This window comes from Brassica napus, chromosome C7 (assembly GCF_020379485.1).
Source record: "Brassica napus cultivar Da-Ae chromosome C7, Da-Ae, whole genome shotgun sequence".
Classification (NCBI taxonomy): Eukaryota; Viridiplantae; Streptophyta; class Magnoliopsida; order Brassicales; family Brassicaceae; genus Brassica; species Brassica napus.
The window spans coordinates 33,902,938-33,925,445 of NC_063450.1; the positions used below are offsets into that span (position 1 = coordinate 33,902,938).

A 22,508-nucleotide genomic window follows, 5' to 3' on the forward strand; every position below is an offset into this window, starting at 1 on the left:
GAATATATCTCCGCTAAGTCTTCTGAGTCTTTTGAGATTCTGTTAAGTCTTCTGGACGACGTCCACGGAAGTCGTCTGGTATAGTTGATCTTAAAAATAATTTATAAATCTTGTAAAAAATATTTTGATAAGCGAAAAATTAAAATCATGTAATTATAAACAGTTTTAAGTGATATAAATTAATATATAATAAAATTGAATTGTTTTCAACATAGATGAGTGAAAGTAGTGAATCATGATATTCTTTGGTCTAGAGTTTGGCAACATATGTTGTAGTATTGTATGTATTCTTAGAGTTAGATTTTGGAAAGCTTAAATGTTTTTTCGAAAAATTAAATTTTTATCTACATGTGATTATTTCTGTGTATAGTAAACACTTTTTAAGTTTAATTTGATTTTATGAAGTGTTTAGTTAGTTAATTTAGTTTAGGGGTTATGTTTAGGATCTAGACGACTAACATGTAAGTCGTCTGGGAAGTCTTCTAACTCCCGCTAAAAATATTTTAGTTTTCTGCTAAAAATATTGAAGTCTTCTGGGCGACTTACAAGTAAGTCGTCTAGTAAGTTTTCTGATCGAAAATATTTAACCTTATTGGAATTTTTGTCTGCATATATAAATTTTTTTTTACACATTCTCTCTCCTCCTCTCAAATGGCTTCAACAAAAATAGTATGTTCCTCATTCTAAAACTCTTTAACCTCTCTCTAGTCTCTTTAAACTTATAAACACCAAACTTTATATCAATTTATTGTTTTTGTCTCATGTCTTTCTCGCTAGTTTATCTTGTTTTGCAGGTTTTTCATCACATAGTTCTCATCTTCCACTCATTTAAAGGTAGATTTATTAATTTTAGATATGTATTTTTGTGTGTTCTATAAAGGTAGATCTATCTAATATTCCACTCATTTTCTCTGTTTTTAAGTCATTTAAACGTTTTTGGAGATATAGGTTTTTCAAATCTGGATATGAATATGCAGGTTTTTCAGATCTGGAAGACTTCTGGGCTAGACGACTTCCAGGAAGTCTTCCAGACGACTTCCAGGAAGTCTTCTGACAGAATCTTCTCTCATGTCTCCCTTTCATAATAGATCTGAGCGTTTTGGTAAGTTCTTATGTTGATTTTTCTTCATTTGGTAACCTCCTGTTACATAAAATTCATACTTTTTTCCCAAACTAAAACTTTCCAAACCCACTCTAATCTCTTTGACTTGAAAACACTAAACTTTATATGAATTTTTCATTTTTGTCTCATGTCTTTCTCACTAATCTATCTTTTTGCTGCAGGTTTGAATCAGATGGTTCTCATCTTCCACTTAGATATGTACTTTGTGTATTATATAAAAGTATGTCTATCTAATTTTCCACTCATTTTCTCTGTTTTTAAGCCATTTGAACGTTTTTTGATATGATATGAAGGTTTTACAGATCTGGGTTTGATATACATGTTTTTCAGATCTGGATCAGACTTTGGAAGACCTATGGGAAGTCTTCTAAAATATAATGTGCTAGAAGACTTCCAGGGAAGTCTTCCAGACGACTTCAAAGAAGTCTTCCAGACGACTTCAAAGAAGTCTTCCAGACGACTTCAAAGAAGTCTTCAAGGCGACTTCTAGGAAGTCTTCGAGACGACTTCAAAGAAGTATTCCAGACGACTTCCAGGAAGTCTTCTGACGGGGTCTTCTTCCATATCAAGTGGAGTCTAAGCTTGTCTTTGCAGAGGAATAATCTATAATAGTTTTGTTTGTGGTATGTTTTGTGATTTGCATGTGTACTCCTTTAGTTGTAATTTTCTTTTGTAAATTTAAAGAGATAGTAATGAAAAAGTTTGGTAAATATGTTCAGTTTCCACGACATTATCTTGCCAAAATTACTTGACATAATTGAAGTTATTGATACAACTTCAATAGCAAAACACAATAACAAAAAAAATTAATCAAATTTATTACAACTAAGGGAGAAGAATTCTCAAGAAAACTTAGTCAAATTCACAAAAGATAAAACATTACATAAGTTCAAAGCTAGAACACTTTCATTAGATGATCTGAGAAGACACATTAAACCATGTTACTTGATATTCTTGAAGTTACTTAACACTTTTGAAAATTAAATAAACATATCTTAAAGTTATTTAACAAATTTACAAAAACTAACGTAGAAGACTTCCACGGAAGTCTTCTCAATTAACTAGAAACTTTACTAAGCATGAATGTTAGTAACCTTATAAATATCACCAATTAAGTTATAAATTTCATTCACTAGCCCCAATATTGACTAATATACATGAATTAACAAAACAAAATTAAAAAGTCTTTATAGTTTTAGAGAAAATGAAAGTTTATTAAACATTGACGCAGAAGACTTCCACGGAGGTCGTATGGTAGACTTCTAGGAAGTCGTCCATTTAGGTTAGTTTTGCAATTGATTTTTAATCTAGACGAATTACATGGAAATCGTCCATCTTTGTTTGTTAAAAACAAATTCGAGACGACTTCCATGTAAGTCGTCTAGGGAAAATATGTTAGGTTTGCATTTGACCGGATTGTGTCAGAAATTTGATTTTTCCTGGACGACTTACATGTAAGTTATTTAACAAATTTACATGTAAGTCGTCCAGTAGAAAATTAAAAAAATAATATTTTGTTATACCTAGACGACTTCCATGTAAGTCGTCTCATGTTAGTTTTGCAATTGAAAAATAAAACAAAAAAATTATTTTTTTCTAAACGACTTACACGGAAGTCATCCGTCCGACAACTTACATGGAAGTCGTCCAAGATAAGCAAGGTTTGACCAGAATCTCGGAATAAAATCATGGACGACTTTCGTGGAAGTCGTCTAATGGACGACTTCTGTGTAAGTCGTCTAGACAAAAAATAATTTTTTTTGTTCAAAAAAAAACATGAGTTAGTTTTGTGTTTGACTTCAAGTTTTGAGTAATATTTGCGAAAAGCCCATGAATATTTTATAATTAATAATAGTTTAAAAAATAATTTATAAAGATTTATACAACCATTTATAAAGAATAATATCTCATTTAGAGAAGCTTGTGAATCTATTTATGAAGTTCAACATGCTTGTAAATTATTTAAAATTAAAACCATCAATAAGTATTTATAAAAACATTTTATGAAGTCTTAAAGAATTTTGAAAGTTTATAAATTATTTATAAGATGTAATAAATTATTTTCTTAATTGTTTTTTTACCATTGATTAGGATTTATGAAACTATTTATAAGAGTTAAAATTCTTAAAAGTTTTTAGGTTAGTTTATAAATGTATAAAATACTTTCTATGAGGTTATAATGTTGTTATAAAATCATAAAAAATTACAAAATATTAGTTTCTCACATAGTCATCATTTTAAAAACTTTTTCCAAAAATCTCAAAGATAAAAAAGATCGTTCTAATTTTATTTAAAATTAAATAACTATAAACCAATTTACATCAGTTGTCAAACAATAAAAATGATATTATAAATAAAAATACATCTTTATGACAGATTTGTTGTCAAACACATTCAATAATAAAAATTAAACTTAAAATATCCAATTTAAAAATAAGTGTTCAAATATTTTACCTTTTTTTGAACATTCAGAACTTAGACCCATATTATATCATTTTAAAAACAAAGTATAACTTTTAATAATTTTTTATAATAGAAAATCAAATTGGATATAAAATTTTCTTCAATCATTTTTTAAGAAATGACTAGGATTAGTGCGAGCAAATACAATGAAATTTATATAACTAAAACTTTTTTATCAGTTTACGCTACAAAATAAAATAAAAATATAAAGATGTTTTAAAATCGTAATTAATGGCAAAATAGTCATAAAGAAACTTAGATCAGTTGCCAAACAACCAAAACAACATTATGAATAAAAATATATCTTAAAATTTATGACGAATTTGTTGTCAAACACATTCATTAATAAAAATTTAACTTGAAGCATCTAATTTAAAAAGTAGCGCTTAAATATTTTATGTTTACTGAACATTAAAAAATTAGAGACATATTATATCATTTTAAACACAAAGTAAAAATTGAATATAATATATATATATCATAGAAAAAAGTAACTGAATACAAATTTATCTTAAATCATTTTTTAATGATTAAAATTATTGTTAACAAATACATTCAAATTTCTATAACTGAAACTTCTTATATCAGTTTACATTACAATTCTTTAAAAAAAAAACAAACTCATAAACTTTTTGTTTAAAATGAAAATTTTCATCAGAGAGTTAAACTATACATTCTTTTTTATTAACATGAATCATGGACCTATAGAATGACCCATACTAGAAAGGTGCAGCCTATGGATTGATTCCTTTTCTGGTATTCAAATAGGCCGAAAGCAAAACCTCATATCCATGTTTATGTCCTTGACTAATGTAAATTAGTTTAATGCAACAGGTAGATCGAACCTGAAACGTGTTGGCATTCCAAGTCTTTCTCCTTACCACTCGACCCTAAGGTCTCATACATATGTATATTATGTCCCTCCTTAATAGTTTTTGTATGTTTATATTTTACCTGTAATCGTGGATTTATTTGTCACATGAATTCATGTTTTGATATTTTAATATTAAACAATTTATACGAAAAAACTTGATCTACGAACATATCTATATATATATATAATTGTTGGTGTCTCTCATGTGTGTCCACGTGGAAACTCCTTTCCTGACAGGCCGACACCTGTCCCGATATATAAAACGCGGTGCTTCATTTAAACTGAAGTTTTTTGGGCTTTAACCGCTGGGCTTATATCTTTTTTATTTTGGGCTGATATTTTCTTTTGATTTAGGCGGCCCGACGGCCTATTATTAGAAACCCTAAATCTAATGATATTCGTCTCTTCCCTTCCTTCTACGATGGCTCGGCGACGTCTGCGCTTCAGCCGCTTCTTCCAAATCTCTGAGACGCTTCTTCAACCTCTGGTTATTTTAAACCGACCATTGACTTCCTCTACAGATTCGTAACGCCTCTACGCATCACTGAAATCAGGTAATTAAGTTTCTCCACTAACTCCTTGAAGCCACCATTCAATACGTCGCATTTAGTTTCCCTTACCTCAACCTCCTTTGGACTTAGAGAGATTAGTCCTATAAATAGTGACGATCACTTCGTCAAAAACAGTGCCTCACTCAATTCAGTCTCGCCGTTCTCCGCCAATTAAGTCTCGACGTTCTCCGCAGACAGTGGCCACGCCTTTCTTTCGTTTATGAAAGCACGATATATGAAGAAAGGAGAGCTAATAGAGTTGACAACTTGACATGCTCTTGATTGATGAAAAGGTTGGCCTCTCCATCTTCTCTGCATATTTTTACGATTTAAATTGTCGTTACTGATTATATATATTCACCATCTTATTCATCCTTCTTCCTCTTCAGTCTTCACAGTCGACGCTCCTCTGGGGCACCACTTCAAACTTTCAGATTCAACCGTCGTCATGCCGGACAAGAAGGATAGATGAAACTTTTGTTGTTGTCTCTTTGGTTTCACTTTGATTTGAGTGGTTTCTGGTTCCTGACAAACTTCAAGTTGTGATTTGGTTTTGTTAATTAGAGAGTTTGTTGTATGAACTGATGATTGAAGTGATGTATGAAGAATAGTTTGGTGATGCAATATAGCTTAAACCAATATCAGGATATCTTCAACAGCTTTCTTGCTGAGTTTTCTGAGCTCTCTGATATTGTAAGCCCTTATTCCACGAGAAAGCAAAAAATATTAGACAGTTTCTCAAAGTGAATGTTGTATGCTAATGCTGGACGTGAACTGCCGTGATTTACTTCACGGGATATGTAACATATTTTACTATGTGGTAAGTGTGAGAGGAAAACATTTATTTATAGTAACACTATGGAGAAGTAGATTTCATCTATACTTTCTAACCTTCTAACCACGAAAAGTCCTAAATATAAATCTTTAAGCACTACTACTGTTGTGCAAAGATAATTTTGTTAACGTCTTAAGGGAGTTGAATTTAAACCTTATAATTCTATTAATTCACATATTATGAGAAATTAGATAAATTCTCTCCAAGTTCCAACAAATATGTTCTCCAGGTTTGATTTAAGACCAAAAAAATTAATTAACTGCCTACGATTTCACATAAAAAAAATTCAACCTTGCAAATATTTATCCTTCACCTTACACTTTGGCATATCAGGATTGAGCTTCTTTGGACCCAAACAAAAGTTGATTTATGTAAAAAGGATACTTTTGCTTCTTTTAATATAATGTCATTATATGTCAAAAAAAAGTTATAAAAACAAAAGAGTATAGAAGATAATAGTTAACAGTGAAAAAACTAACACTTCTGTGAATTATTGAATTATCTCAGCTCCGTATGTGTTATATGCGTTTGAATTTGATGTGTAACTCAGCTATTGGTTGGCACACAAACTTAATATAATTTATCATTGATCATTTTTACTATTTAATTAAATAGTTTGAAGAGTTTTTTTTATTGTTTCACAGTTTATGTTATTTTCAAAATCCAATATAAAAAGAAATCAATTAAAACAAAATTGAAAAACAAATTTAGAATATAGTTTAGAGAAATTCTCTAGGATAGCTTTTTAATTTATATTCACAAAATAGCCCTCAAAGAAAAAAAATGATCAAAATAAATTTTATTAAAGGGTAAAAATGTATTTTTACGATAGGGTTAACTAACCTAGATTTAGGGTGAGGTTTTGAGGATAGTGTTTCAAAATTTAAAAAATAAAAATTAAAAATTAAAAATTTCAATATAAAAATGGTCTATTTTGGTCATTTTCTCTTTGAAAACTATTTTTGTCGCAAAAACTTAAAAATGTCTATTTGAGATAATTTCCTATAATATATCATTGGTCAATTTTACTATTTAATTAAATGCTAAATATATAAATATATTTTTCTTAATATTTGTATTTTTTACCCAAAATACTTATAATTTGAAACAAAATAAATATTAAACATAATAATAGATTTTTAGCCTACAATTTGCTCTTACATTTCAATCACAACTTACAAAATACTAATAACTTCTCACTTATATATATAAATAATCAATTATAATAAATATAAAATGCACCACATAAGTTATTATATGATAATAACTTCCAGTACAACATCATAAATACTCAGAAAAATGATGTAATGTCACTCCAAAACAAAAAGCATAACTAATTATCAACATGGCATGGTTTATTTAGCATTAAAAAACACATGTAAAAAATTTAACTAATATTTATATTTTTGATTGATAAAAATTTATATTAAATATTTATTCTAACAATTTAAACTATTTTTAAATATTCATCCTAGTTAAATTATATATATGTGTTATGGACGAGAATGTTAAAAAATGAAATTCACATTTTTAAGAGACAAAATTTTAATCATCTATATATGATTGTTGATAAAAAAAATCTAACTAAATGTTACAAAATATCATACATATACTTTTGAAAAGTAATAATCAAATAAATAAAATTATAAAATTGTTTATTAAAAAAATATCTACCAAATAATTTACATTCAATTTTGAAAGACAAAAATATATTATAGCATGCCAACACATAAAAATTATATTATATTAAATTTATAAAACTTTTTGTATCCGCGAATTCGCGGATAAACACTCTAGTTTTTTATTAATTACAAAAATAAACTTGCTTAAATATCATCTCCATAGCACACTAAAAAGACTTTAGACAAATTTTATTCTAATTTTTATTTCTCTAGAGCAGTTTAATTAAGAAGATATTAAAACGGACAGCATTGTTTTACACACGGCGTTGTAAAGAGAATCATGTATTATATATTTCTGTAGTCTTTAAGTACATTAACATACATTGAAAAAACCATTCTGGTATTAGCCTTCCAATCTTTTCTTTCAAATGTTCTTCAGCAATACAATAGCCATTTGAGCGTCTGTAACCTACTTCCTCCGTTGCATTAACATAGACATTTTAGAAAAAAAAGTATATTTCACAAAGATGTATTTTCTGTGCTTTTTATGAAAAAATTATAAACTTCAAGAAAATTAATTGAATTACTATTGGTTAAAAGTTATTGAAAATTGAAAATTACAGAAAATGATACATTTATTATGGTAGTTTAATGTGTTTTCTTAATATGTGTGAAAATACTAAAAACTCTATCTTTGTGGAATGGAGGGAGTATTAAATATAAGTTTTTGTTATGAACCAGATTGTGGATGGCTCATAACCAAGAAATTATGATTTGTAATTTTTCCATTTATCTATGACGGTGTAATCTCCTATATAAGGAACATCTATGTTATGAATAAAGATAGACTTTCCATTACTTTTATAACACGTTATCAGCACGAAACTCTAAATCCCTAAGCTAATACCCAAATCGAAAAACCCTAAAACCCTAACCCTAGCCGGCGATCCGACGAACCCTAAACCCCAACCGCGTCTCTTGTTTCCGCATCTGTTCCAGCTCGCGTCCCCGATCAGCTTCAGCCCATGGCGTTCCTGATCCTATCTCAGACGTTCGCGACCCGAGAGCAGCTCCAGCACGCGACCTCTTCCTCGTTCGCGACAGCATCAGACAGCTCGCGTCCGACGATCAAGGCGTTCCCGATCAAGCAACAAAGAACGTCCGCGAACCGATAAAAGCGACTCGATCCATTCCAGCTCGCGTCCCGTTCGTGTCCAGCTCGCGGCTCAACTCCTTTGGTGGTCCAATTCAACAATCATCTAAGTTTAAAAGGTAATTCAAAACCTAAGAACCCATAATCGAACATGGATTGATTGATAAAGAATGAAACCCTAAAACCCTAATCTTTATGAATCAAAACCATAGGATAATAGATCAAAAATCCTAATTGAGTAAATCGAAATTCTAAAAGTTCGATACCCCAAACCCTGAATCATGTTCCTACACGATTAAAACCCCAAATCGGTTTTTACAAGTTAAAATCTGATAAACCCTAACCCTATATCTATAAACCCTAAATAATATAAGTATCAGAATTAATTATACTATAATCATCAAATCACATATTAAAACCCTAATCGAATATTTTGAAATCAAAAATATTTTTGGTTTTGATCATTGAGGTTCTAAATCTGATTGAATCTGATGCTATGTTGCTAGAATTGTTTGACCGTTAAATTGATAGATTTATTTTCTCATCCTGCTTGGTTAATTGTTCATTTGATTTAAAATTGTTTAAACCGACCAACATGTTAAAAAATTGATTGAATCTGATAGGTTGCTAGCTTGCTTTGCTTATATAATCCGATAGGTTGATAGATTGATTGAGGTTTACTTGTTTAAAATCTGAATGATCTGATTGCATGATTCTTGAGGTTTAATATCATCTGCTAGGATTGATAGTTTTGTAATCTGATCTGTTTTAAATAGAAACCCTAAATAATTCGTATGATAGATTATATTGATCTGATTTGGATGTCTTTGAGAATTGAGAATCCGTATGCTAGGTTGATAGATTCATGATAAAATCTAATGTCTTGAGGTTTAAGATTGTATGCTAAGTTCGATTAAATTGATTGATCTGATTATATGTTTTTGAGGTTTGATAAATTTGAATACTAGATAAATTATTTACACATGGTTTATGTTAAATACCAATCAGCCTTGAAACTGATTCATTGAAATTCATGCTTGAAATCTATATTCTAGTATTGCTAAAATCAGCCTTGAAACTGATTGAGCGATTAATAAATCTTTTTACTAGTCTTGCTAAAATCCATTGATTGTTAAACCCTAATTGCATGATTAATTGAATCCGTTTTTGCTAGTCTTGATAAACAATAATATTATGAGCACATAGAAATAGTATTGCTGAGACTTGCTAGAAATTGACTGATTGATTAAATGCCTTTAAGATTGATAGTCTCATTGTCCTCACAAGATTGAAATCCGAATTGATTGTTTTTAAGAGTAAGGCCGCATGAAAATTATACCTAAATAATGAGTGATATATGATTTGAGATGTCGAAAATCAATCTGGATTTTGCTCCCCTAAATCTCTCTGGAGATAATTATTTACGGTGGGTATTGGATACAAAGATTATCATAAAGTCAAAAAGACTTGGTGAATGTATCATAGAAGTCAATAATGCTAATGAGAAAGATTGATACAGAGCAATATTAATTAGCCATCATCTTATTAAGAGTCTCAAAGATCAGTATCTGACTATAGAGAATCCTCTAGACCTTTGGACAGAGTTAAAAATCGAGATACGATCACCAAAGAACGGTGTTATTACCAAAGGCCCTATTTGATTGGAGGAATCTCAGAATCCAGGACTATAAGTATGTGGATGAGTCTATTGCTAGCTGGGCAAAATAATGGATTACTGATGAGAAACAGTGAATTGAGACCTTCTGGATTAACCCCATTACCTGATACCAACAAGGCCGCAGAAGAAAAAAAAAAAGGTAACCACGTCCAGAATGATAGACCACACGGTCATGGCCGTGGAGGGTGGAAAGGACGTGGCCATGGACACTATAACACATTTGGCTGTGGGAATCACTATGGCAGAGGTCGTGGGTATAAACCCAATTTGAGCCATGGTCAAGGCAGTGGCCGTGGTATATCCTTTAAACCACAAAGCTCGACGAAATCAGTGTGCCATAGATTTGGAATGGGGAACCATTGGGCAAAGATATGAAGGACTCCCAAACATTTTTGTGACCTCTATCAAAGAGAGTCTGAAAGGGAAGAATCCTGAAACCCACTTGGTCTATAAAGATGGTGAAAATAATTTCGAACATGATCAAGATGATCTTATGGAATATGAGACTTATGATTGCCTAAAAGAATCAAGTTGATAATCCGATTTCGACATTAAACTTGTGTGATTGCTTTGCTTGTATGCTTTCTCTGATTTTTATCTCCTTGAATTTATTTCTATTACATTGTCTGCTTAGATTAAATGAATGAATGATTTTTCTATATGAGTACACTGAAAAACGCCAATATAAGTACTAAAGCAGGTATTGCCAGTTTGAAAGAAGACTATGGCTTGGCTAATATATTATTGCCTAAGGGTATACATCTAGAAATCAGTGATGCCTTATATTCACCCAGCTCTAAGAGCAAGAGCAACCTATTGAGTTTTAAAGATATAAGAATGAATGGTTTCCATATTGAAACAATGGGAGAAGGAAACAAAGAGTTCCTTCAGATACATGTATAAAATCGCCCAAGGCCATAATAAGTCCTAAAGACTATACATGCATTCTCTACTGACCTAGACTATACATAATCAGTATGATAGAGGCTAAAAGCCTGCGAAAATATACACTTTATGGCACAGCCGGATTGGCCATCCTGGTCCAAACATGATGCGAAAATTGATATTCAAAAGGCACACATTAAAAGATAAGAAGAGTTATCCCAAAGAATCTCACGTGTGTAGCATGTACACAAGGGAAACTCATTAGGCCATCACCAGTAAAACGGCTACGAGCCCCTTTTTCATAAATAAAGACTATATGTCTAGATAATACTGGTGAATACATGTCCCAAGCGTTTAAATGATTATGGTATGTCCATGGGGGTAAGTGTGGACAATTCTGTGATACATGTCCATACCAAGAACGGCTTGGCCAGAATCTTTTAAAACGCAAATAGCTGATTGATAGACCATAACTTATGAGGTCAAAACTCTCATTCACAGCTTGAGTCACACGAAATTTACATGCACCTAAGTTAATACGCATCAGGCCATTTAGTGAGCATAGATATCCCCTATCACAATTATTAACGGGTCAAGAGCCAGACATACCCCTTCATAAGACATTTGGATGTGTTGTCTATGTACTAATTGTTCCACCACAGAGAACTAAGATGGGACCTCAAAAGGAAGATGTGGATATATGTTGGATATGATTCTCCCACAATAATAAAGTACTTTGAGCTAACTATGAGTGATTATATTTGAGGCCAGGTACACGGATTATTTTAAGACCAGGAGGAGAAAAAAATGATAAAGCTGGTAAAAGAATGGTAAAAGAAATAGAATGGAATCAACCATCAATGTCTTGGTAAGATCCTCGGACTAAAGAATGTGAAATAGACGTCCAAAGATTATACATTTACAAAGCTAGCTAATCAAATGTCAGACACATTTGCTGACCCGAAAAAGAATGACTAAGTCATATATAAACCAGCTTGTAAAGCACCAACGAATTTGATGTCCAAGAAGAGACACAGTCAAGTTGCTACAGAGTCTAGACAACGTATGAAACATGGTAGACCAAATAGGTTCCAAAAGATAAGAATCCTCAGAAACAAAAGAACAGTGCAGAGAATGATAATCAAAATCTAAATCCGAGGTTACTAAGGAAACCATCCCAGACATGGAGATAAGGCCGGCCGGCTCTAAGGTACAGGTACCAAACAATGTAGCTTGGGACGCCAAGCTGCAAAGTATTAAAGGTCCTGATAATAATGAATCTCAATCGATTATATCATGTCTGGAACATAATGAAACCAATAAGGAATGTTGACATAAGATGGTTTATTTGCATACAAGGTAGCACTTGAATTTATGAATATAAGCGAGGATCATGAACCCACGTCAATATAAGAGTGCGCACTCGTATAACAGATTGGATTGAATGGAAACGTGGGGTTAAATAGTTTAAGGAAGAAAGGCGTATTTGGCCATATGATTAAGACGTCATATGATGTTAAAACCAGTGGATATAAATGGGTCTTGTGAGGATAGAAATCGTGAGACATAGAGCTGATGTTGCACAAGGATTCTCACAAAGACCAGTAATAGATTATGAGGAGACATACTCCCATGTGGTGGATGCAACTACTTCTAGATTTCTCATAAGTCTGGCTATATAAGAGAGAAAATTAGACTTGCAGCAAGTTGATGTAGTGACTGCATATTTATATGGTCCGCTGGATAATGAAAGTACTAGAGGGTATTGAGCTGAAAGTACATCAAGTTCTCGAGAATAATATTGATAATCATCAAAGTATATGATCTGAATATCCTAAGAACCTCTGGATACAATTTCCCAAACAGTTGAATATCTCAAGAAAGAGTTTGAGATGAAAGATCATGGAAAACAAAGTTTTGTTTGGGATTACAGCTTGAGTACATTAACAATGAAATCCTTGTGCATCAAATAGAATATACAGAAAATGGTACTCAAGAGATTTAATATGGACCAGTCTCACCTATTATCTAGTACATGGGCATGGGATCACTTGTTTTGGACACTGATCCATTCAGTCCAAAGTTGGACGATAAAGAAGTCCATTTAGTCCTGAGATGCACGATGCATAAGTCTTGTTTTAGACACTGATCTGATTGGTCCATAAGAATGACGATGAAGAAGCCCTTGATTTTGGTTTATTTTATACTAACCAGCCCAAAGAAGGGTTATTTGGTTTTGTTGATTTGTTTTCAGATAGGTTCAGTTTTACATATGGTGGTACACACATATCACAGCAACATCATCCAAGATTTCGTGTGTGTGTGTATTTGAGGTCGATGACTCAATATGTTTGATCAGATTGTGGCATGGCCGATGGTAAAGAAGAACCAACTATCATGTTCGAGGACAAAGCATATTCCGCCCAAGATCTTCATCACCCACGGATTGCGGAAAATTGGAGAGGTCCAAGGGACCTTCAGTAATGTCCAAATCAGAGGGAATAATGTGTGTTGTACTCTTTTTCCTTCACCATTATTTTGTCCCAATTGGATTTTCTTGGTAAGGTTTTAATGAGACAACATTAAAGCACATTACAAGCTCTAAATGGTTATGACATCAAAGTGGGAGTGTTATGAACCATATTGTGGATGGCTCATAACCAAGAGATTATGATTTGTAATCTTTCCATTAATCTATGACGGTGTAATCTTCTATATAAGGAACCTCGTTTTCAACGTTTGTTTATTCTTCTGTTCACCTACACCGTATAGAAAAGAGCACAAATTAATAGAGCATTTCGTGTTCAATAAAACAAAGAACAGAGCAATACCAGACAAAAAAATATTGTGGAGAACAAAGCAAAGCAAGACCTTTGAAAATTTAGTTTCATCGTCAATATATAATACTGTCTGCAATATTTCATAAACCTTGGAGTTAACAAATTGTACTTTTCATATCAAATAAAGCGATGTTTCATAAACGCGCAGTAACCAAAATTGAATTTCAAATGTTCATTGTTAATAGGTCCAAGGCTTTTGTTGACGTGAGAATCTCTATATCGTTTGAGTAATTGTTATTCAGTGTATATGCTTGGAAGAAACATAGTCTATACTCGAAGAGACATAGTCGATTATACTATCAAGAATCCATTTCTAATATATACTCGATTTATGTAAGCTATATCATTAGAAAACCACTAATTATTTCGGATAGTCTACAATTGAGGTCGGTTAAATGTTCTTTTAATTTCAATTGAACCAAAGAAGAATCAATTATTAACTGCCAGTAATATTAGGGTTAGAAGACAATAAAAATCTTTAAATTTGAACCAAATTAGTGTGATATAAAATTTTAGAATCATGCTCTTTTGGTAAGTTAATTTAATTATTTGTATACAGAACGTTTAAATAAATAAGAAATTTTTTTCACCAAGTTAATGCTTATATCATAAATTTAAGTTTGATACACAATTTTAAATAAGTTCTATATGGTAAGTTTAATTTAAGAAAAAATATATTTTTTCTCCAAGTCTATAATTTCGACCACCGGAAACAACTTGACAAATATGTTTGAAAAATTACATAAATATTGATTATCACGCTAAAATACGGTATGTAGGTAATTAATTTTAATTACTTTAATTTCCAAATAATCTGAAAACCTACCTATGACTCCTATATATACTGTCGAGTTTTTTTACCACAAAAACATGTATTCAGCTTTAACTAGATTTTATAATATGAAAACAAAAGTTTTTATAATAAAATTTTTATAGTCTTTTGCGCGGATCTTTTCCTAGTTGGATGGTAAAACTGATGGATCTAGCAATTAAGAAAAAAATAAAATTAAAAAATAGAAAAGTGACAAGTATCCAAAAAGGAACTTTTAAGAAACTATAATGACATGTATCAAATTGAGATTTTTCTAAGAATTTAAACTTAATTGAGTAACTAAAATGTGTTAAAATATTAATTTTTTGTACTTTAGAACCCCACTTAAGATATTATACCAATAAGGATGCTCTTAGATAGCAGTGAAATCAGCCGTTTCAAGAGATGCACCTTTTTCTCTTAAATTCTAGTATCGTCTTCCCTATACCTTGTTCATAAATAAATTATCTCATGCCTGAAAACCAACTAAGATAACGATACCAAATTATTATTGTTTTACAAATCTGAAAGCATGAGTTTCTAGAGCTTCAATCCATGACCATGATAGACAAGATTCTCACAAATAATTCCAAAGCTTAAAAGGCACATATTTTTTTAAAAGAAAAATTCCATAAAAATATCTCAACTAAATTGTGTTAAGCTTTTTAATACCCAAATTGTTTTTCTCATAATTTAATACCTCAACTAATTATTTTCCTTATTTTAGTACACAAGTTTTTAAAACAGTGTTCGTTTTAATACCCAATTTTGTTTTTTAATTTTAATCAAAAATATTAATAGTTTCAAACCAAATTTAAACCTCTAAAATCTAAGAAAAAACTTTTAAATTATCACTTTTATTTTAAGTTATAGGAAAGAAAATAAATAAACTATGGAAAACATTTTAAATTTATAAAAATTAATTTTGATGGAAAATAAATAAATTTGTTTTCTATTTCCAAAAATAAACCAAATTTCACATTTAAAACTTAATTTTTTTTTACACAAGTTAACATTATCCACAATTTAGTTACTTTTATTTATAAGACTTCAAATAAAAATAGAATTTTTAAGATGTTTTGTGAATTTTAAAGGTTTTTAAATTTTCATTTGAAACTTATTGATATTTTGATAAAAATAAAAAAAGTTTGGGTATTAAAATGAACACAGTTCTAAAAGTTTGGATGTTAAAATGGGCCAAATAATTAGTTGAGGTAAAAAGTGGATAGGGAAAAAAATTGGATATTTTTAAGGAATTTTCCATTTTTTAAAGGCCAAAGCGCACGCTTAATTAAATTATGGAAAATTAATGAATTAAAGTTTCAAAATAAAAAATAAGAATTATATTGATAAACAGATTTCTATAAAATTATATTTTTAAGTATTTCTGATCGGAACGATGCAGATAAATAATACACATTACATATTTATGGAATAAAAGAAGGGAAACAATACATAGCTATATATAGTTTATGAAACAAAGTTTTAAGACCACACATATATATCACTTCTCCTCTTCCTCAAACGCAGAAACGGGAAAAGAACGTGACAAACCCGAGCGGCCAGCAAAGGTGATTTTCGAGGTATCTTGATCATCAATATAAATCTCAGTGATCGTAACCCAAATGAAAAGCTCTTTGCTCTTGATTCCTGTGAGACCACGCATCCTACGGTTCTCAACGAAAGCAGTGACCTCCGCATCATACGATACGTTTTTTCCGATGGCCTTAAACTGGTGCTGAACATTGTTGTTCATCTTGATCCATATATAACCGGTTGATTTGTTGTAACCGATCTCTGTCATGTTGTCTAGAGGGAGAAGTCCTTTTGGTAGATTCATGGACGATAACATCTCGTTTGCTTTTTGCTTGCACATTGATGCGCCATTAACGATCTCAGCTCCTTCTCTTTGGTTGGTTATGGTTTCTTGAGACGCCATTGGATTTGATTCTATGAGGTTTGTGATATGAGATTTGCGATTTGTGATATGTGACTTGAAAGATTGGTTAATGGTTTTTATAGGTAGAGAATATTTCTGGATGAAGTTACGGAATTTGCGGCCCGATATGCATTAGTGCTGTCAAGCCTTATCGGATTAGACGACTGTTTTTTTACCAATCAGATTTTTAAAAACCGTTATCATTCTAAATTTGTAAGAGCCATTTTTTCTTATTGTTTCCCCCTCTTTTTAATTATTTTCTAAATCCTAATAAATGTGACTTTGAAAACAATAAGTTTCTGTTTTCTATTCTTTTATTGAAATATCTTTTTGTGACACCCATCACCTCCTATCTGGAGAACAGCGTGCCACCAACAATATCTCATAACACAATAGCCCATATACACGACTCCACTCACCCTATGCCCAAATAAACTCCGAATAAAAAGCTCAATAGCACCAATCCGTCCAAATATCATATACTCGTCAGTCTCACCTGAAATGGGAAGAGAGAGGGGTGAGTAACGGGGAAGTCACACAATGAGGTATGGGATACTAAACCCGAAGTCCATGGACCCGGACAGAGCACTCCGAATAAATATAATTTAATCCTAACACGTTGCAAACACGGTACCTAAAGTACCCAGAGATCAAACAAACTGCCCACTAACAGGCCAAAAACACCACCGAATATGTGCTCGGTAACACACGCCCGTAGACGATTTATCGACCTATACGCCTTGGCACAACAGGTCGACTACGCTGTGCCGCGGCAAACACCACACCCAATGTACTGTCTCCAGCCGATACACCTATGGTCGGCTATCATCCAAATCACATCAATATACTATATATATATTGTCAATTATAAATGAACAAACACCGTTGAACCATCTAACACCCTAGTTCCGGTTTAAGCAAAGAACCTAAAAACTAAACAAACAATGACAGACTCGATTTTACACAGACGAAACACATTAGAAATAAATTATATTTATTCGAGGTCCTAAGCCGTGTAAGAGAAGTTCGGGAAAAGAACCTCACCCTAGCCAAGATCGAGAACCGGAAGTAAATTGGAGAATAATACGAGATGACTTGATTATTAAATAACCCTAGGGGTTATACACCCGGTCTCGGCTTCTCACCTCATCACGTGATGAGTTAACAAAGATGCACATGACCAAACAAAAGAATGTTAGTTAAAGGGTTTATGCAAGGTTACTTCTGGCACAAGAAACATATGAAATAAGAGCTTAACTCTTACGGCTTGGCTTTGCGGAGAGGAGGAGAAGTCTCCGACGGGTCATGACTCACGGCAGTGTAAAGGGATGATCGATGGCGGTGACAACAACTTCCTCTTCGGCGAGGAATGATGGCTCCGGTGGTGGTCAGATAACGAACGAGTGGTGGTAGTGGCTTCCTCCTTTGATTGCCATCGAATTCAAAAGATTGAGAGATGGTGAGGAGAGGAGATAAGAACATCCACACAGGTGAAGATAAAGAGAACAAATGAATGATAGGAGATAAGGAGGAGAGAGCTCGGGAGATCAATTGAGAAGAGGTGATCGTAAGAGGAATACGGCTGCTGCTCTCTACACCCCTTTTTATTAGGTTATGGAAAGGTGTGATATATAGACTATATAGGCTGGTTAAAAGAAATGATTTGGTTCAACGAATAAAGTTACAATAAATTACAAACCGAACTGGTTTTAAATAAGAACCCGGGTGAGGTTCGTTACAATTCTTCCCCACTTAAATGGAATTCGTCTTCGAATTCAAACTCTGATCCGGTTTCTTAACCCCATCCTCAAAATTATGGATAGTCTAACCTCATTTGCGACTCAGTCTTCTAAGTGTCCTTCTAGGACACATTTCTTTCTCATGGACTTTGCCATCTATGATACTACCCATAGATATTTTTTTTTTCCGCGCGAGCTAAGCACAAGTCCTAAGCATGCCCTCTAGATTTAAACTTAGTGATACGGTCCATGATCGCCCATACATTATTCTTCATGAAACTTGACTTCCATAGTCCAATGAGAAACCCCATAATCACATATCCCATATCCAATATGAAAGAAGTAGATTGCGCAATTATTCGATAATATTTGATATTCTATTTTGATCATCTGACAAGTCTGACATGGTGGTACAATGTAGCTACATCCTTTTTCATACCAGACAATGATAATAAATTCTGCAACTCTCTGTACTTTTTTGGTGTCGGCCACTATGAAATTGTAGTAATCTTTTTCGAATCAATAGTAACTCTTGCTTTTGAAACCACGTGTCCTGAAAGTCTATTTTCCTGCCAAAAATTAGACTTACACAATTAGGAAACATTGATACTCTCCAAGCTTTCCTAACACAATCTATAAATGCTCAGCATGCTTCTCTCTACTCCGAGAATAAACCACGATGTAGTCGATGAATACAATCACGCACTTATCCAAGTGTTCACGAAAACGTCATTCATAAGTTTTTATGAATGCTAATAGTGCATTCGTCAAGCCAAAAGGTATCACTACACCTCATAATATATGTCTCCTATAAAAAAAAAATTCACTATCCGTACGTGCTCCTCAGCTATAGCAATCTGATGATATCCTAACGCTTGGACGACCTTTGAGAACCATGAAGCTCCCTCCATCTAATCCAACAACTCATCAATACGATGGATACCATGTTCAAGTTTATGTAGTCGATACGAAGCCTGAAACTCCCATCTTCCTTCTTTACAAACAATAATGATGCTCCCCACGGTGAAGTACTTGGTCTGATAAACCCATGTCTGATGAATCTTCCATATGCTCTTTCAGCTCGATCACCTCTGTTGCCGCTTATTGGTGTAGAACTCGTGAAACTAGTACTGTTCTTGGTTCCAACTCGGTCGTAAGAATGTCTCATGTGTCTGGTGGTGGCCATTCCAAAGGCCACAAATACATCCTTATAATCTGCAATCACCAGAAGATCCTACAACTTATACTGTCCAACATTCTTAACCATTGAAATGATCGCCAAAAATCCCTCTGCTCCTTTATCCAATAACTCCTCAGCATGTAGCATGCATGCAATAAAAACTTCCATCTGCTCCAGCAATATCAGCTCTTGCCCTCAGGCAATCCAACACTATAATATATCGTGACAGACAATCCATCCCAAGGATGACATCGTAAAAGCGTAGCTCCATCCCTGACGAGTCCCCAAACAAATCAGTCCTCCGAGCATAGCTGGTACATTGCGATTAATATAAATAGCTCTCATGTCTCATGCCAGCTGTTTGAACTGACACATCTCTGAAACAATCAACAATGCCAAAAACTAACAACAACACCAAGCGTAGCTCCAATATCAATATACCGCAAGCTGCCACACTCCCAATCCAAAAGCGATCCCCATGAGTTTACAAACTGAACATACCTCCAAAATAGTCAACATACTCGTACACAAAAACAACACATGCCAACCAATGGCTCATACGTCACACCACATAATCTCCAGTAACAAAAACTCGTGGAACGATTGGTTGAAGTAGGCTGAAAGCAGAAACGTCACATATCCACTCTTGGATGATCTCGGAATCATGACCGAAGAAACAAATAATTCCTGGGAAAACTGACAAACTGAGACATCACCCATCTGCTGCTGAACATCTAGCTAGAACCCTGTTAGTCGAAGAATCAATGACAATGATTTTACTCATAGTCATATAAAGAGACAACTGAGTTAGTAATTACTGGACAGAATGGTGCTTAAAGAACTTCGCAAACATTTTTTTTTTATTATATATATATAGAAAAATTATTTTATACTCTTTTTTTTTAAACTTAGAAAACCGAATCCCCTAATCGCCATCCCGGGTCGGGGCCGGGACGGAACCTCGCTCTGATACCAAATTGTGACACCCGTCACCTCCTATCTGGAGAACAGCGTGCCACCAACAATATCTCATAACACAATAGTCCATATACACGACTCCACTCACCCTATGCCCAAATAAAAATCCGAATAAAAAGCCCAGTAGCACCAATCCGTCCAAATATCATATACTCGTCAGTCTCACCTGAAATGGGAAGAGAGAGGGGTGAGTAACGGGGAAGTCACACAATGAGGTATGGGATACTAAACCCGAAGTCCATGGACCCGGACAGAGCACTCCGAATAAATATAATTTAATCCTAACACGTTGCAAACACGGTATCTAAAGTACCCAGAGATCAAACAAACTGCCCACTAACAGGCCAAAAACACCACCGAATATGTGCTCGGTAACACACGCCCGTAGACGATTTATCGACCTACACGCCTTGGCACAACAGGTCGACTACGCTGTGCCGCGGCAAACACCACACCCAATGTACTGTCTCCAGCCGATACACCCATGGTCGGCTATCATCCAAATCACATCAATATACTATATATATGTATATTGTCAATTATAAATGAACAAACACCGTTGAACCATCTAACACCCTAGTTCCGGTTTAAGCAAAGAACCTAAAAACTAAACAAACAATGACAGACTCGATTTTACACAGACGGAACACATTAGAAATAAATTATATTTATTCGAGGTCCTAAGTCGTGTAAGAGAAGTTCGGGAAAAGACCCTCACCTTAGCCAAGACCGAGAACCGGAAGTAAATTGGAGAATAATACGAGATGACTTGATTATTAAATAACCCTAGGGGTTATACACCCGGTCTCGGCTTCTCACCTCATCACGTGATGAGTTAACAAAGATGCACATGACCAAACAAAAGAATATTAGTTAAAGGGTTTATGCAAGGTTACTTCTGGCACAAGAAACATATGAAATAAGAGCTTAATTCTTACGGCTTGGCTTTGCGGAGAGGAGGAGACGTCTCCGACGGGTCATGACTCACGGCAGTGTAAAGGGATGATCGATGGTGGTGACAACGACTTCCTCTTCGGCGAGGAATGATGGCTCCGGTGGTGGTCAGATAACGAACTAGTGGTGGTAGTGGCTTCCTCCTTTGATTGCCATCGAAGTCAAGAGATTGAGGGATGGTGAGGAGAGGAGATAAGAACATCCACACAGGTGAAGATAAAGAGAACAAATGAATGATAGGAGATAAGGAGGAGAGAGCTCGGGAGATCAATTGAGAAGAGGTGATCGTAAGAGGAATACGGCTGCTGCTCTCTACACCCCTTTTTATTAGGTTATGGAAAGATGTGATATATAGACTATATAGGCTGGTTAAAAGAAATAATTTGGTTCAACGAATAAAGTTACAATAAATTACAAACCGAACTGGTTTTAAATAAGAACCCGGGTCAGGGTCGTTACACTTTTTCTTCTTTTTCATATCTTTGTTATTTATGTAATGTTATGTTTTAATAAAGCACTAGTGCTTGACACACACACTCGTGCGAGTATTTATTTTTATTTTTTATAAATAAATATTTCAACATCTGCACTTTATTTTAATTAATATTTAAAATAATCATGTACACTAATATTTAAACATTTGGTATTACAAAATGTATATTATACAAGTGAACTTGATGTTGCTAAAAACCTAGCTTAGAAAAATATCCACCTCAGCTTAGCAAAAAAAACAAAATGATATTCTTTATTTGATGTAACTTAATCAACTGATATTTTTATTTTATTACAATAGAGAATATTTGGTGATACAATTTACTAGTGATTATGATATATATAGTTATTATTACTTTAGTGACACATAATTATTAATGTAAATTAAGGA

The 22,508-nt window shown here is 33.2% G+C and overlaps 1 protein-coding gene across 2 annotated transcripts; it reads right to left on the minus strand.

Moving 5' to 3' along the window:
• Nucleotides 1–16,181: 16,181 nt before the first annotated feature.
• On the minus strand, nucleotides 16,182–22,090 carry LOC106409115. Of its 2 annotated transcripts, XM_048762377.1 has the most exons (3): nucleotides 21,390–22,090; nucleotides 17,819–20,837; nucleotides 16,182–17,270 (listed from the first exon to the last, which is right to left on the minus strand). In XM_048762377.1, exon 3 carries the CDS (start codon nucleotides 16,772–16,774, stop codon nucleotides 16,340–16,342), a length of 435 nt encoding a protein of 144 aa, XP_048618334.1. In that variant the 5' UTR covers nucleotides 16,775–17,270; nucleotides 17,819–20,837; nucleotides 21,390–22,090; the 3' UTR covers nucleotides 16,182–16,339. The 2 variants fall into 2 exon arrangements, with proteins under 2 accessions (XP_048618334.1, XP_048618335.1); XM_048762378.1 differs by lacking the exon at nucleotides 17,819–20,837.
• Nucleotides 22,091–22,508: the final 418 nt, after the last annotated feature.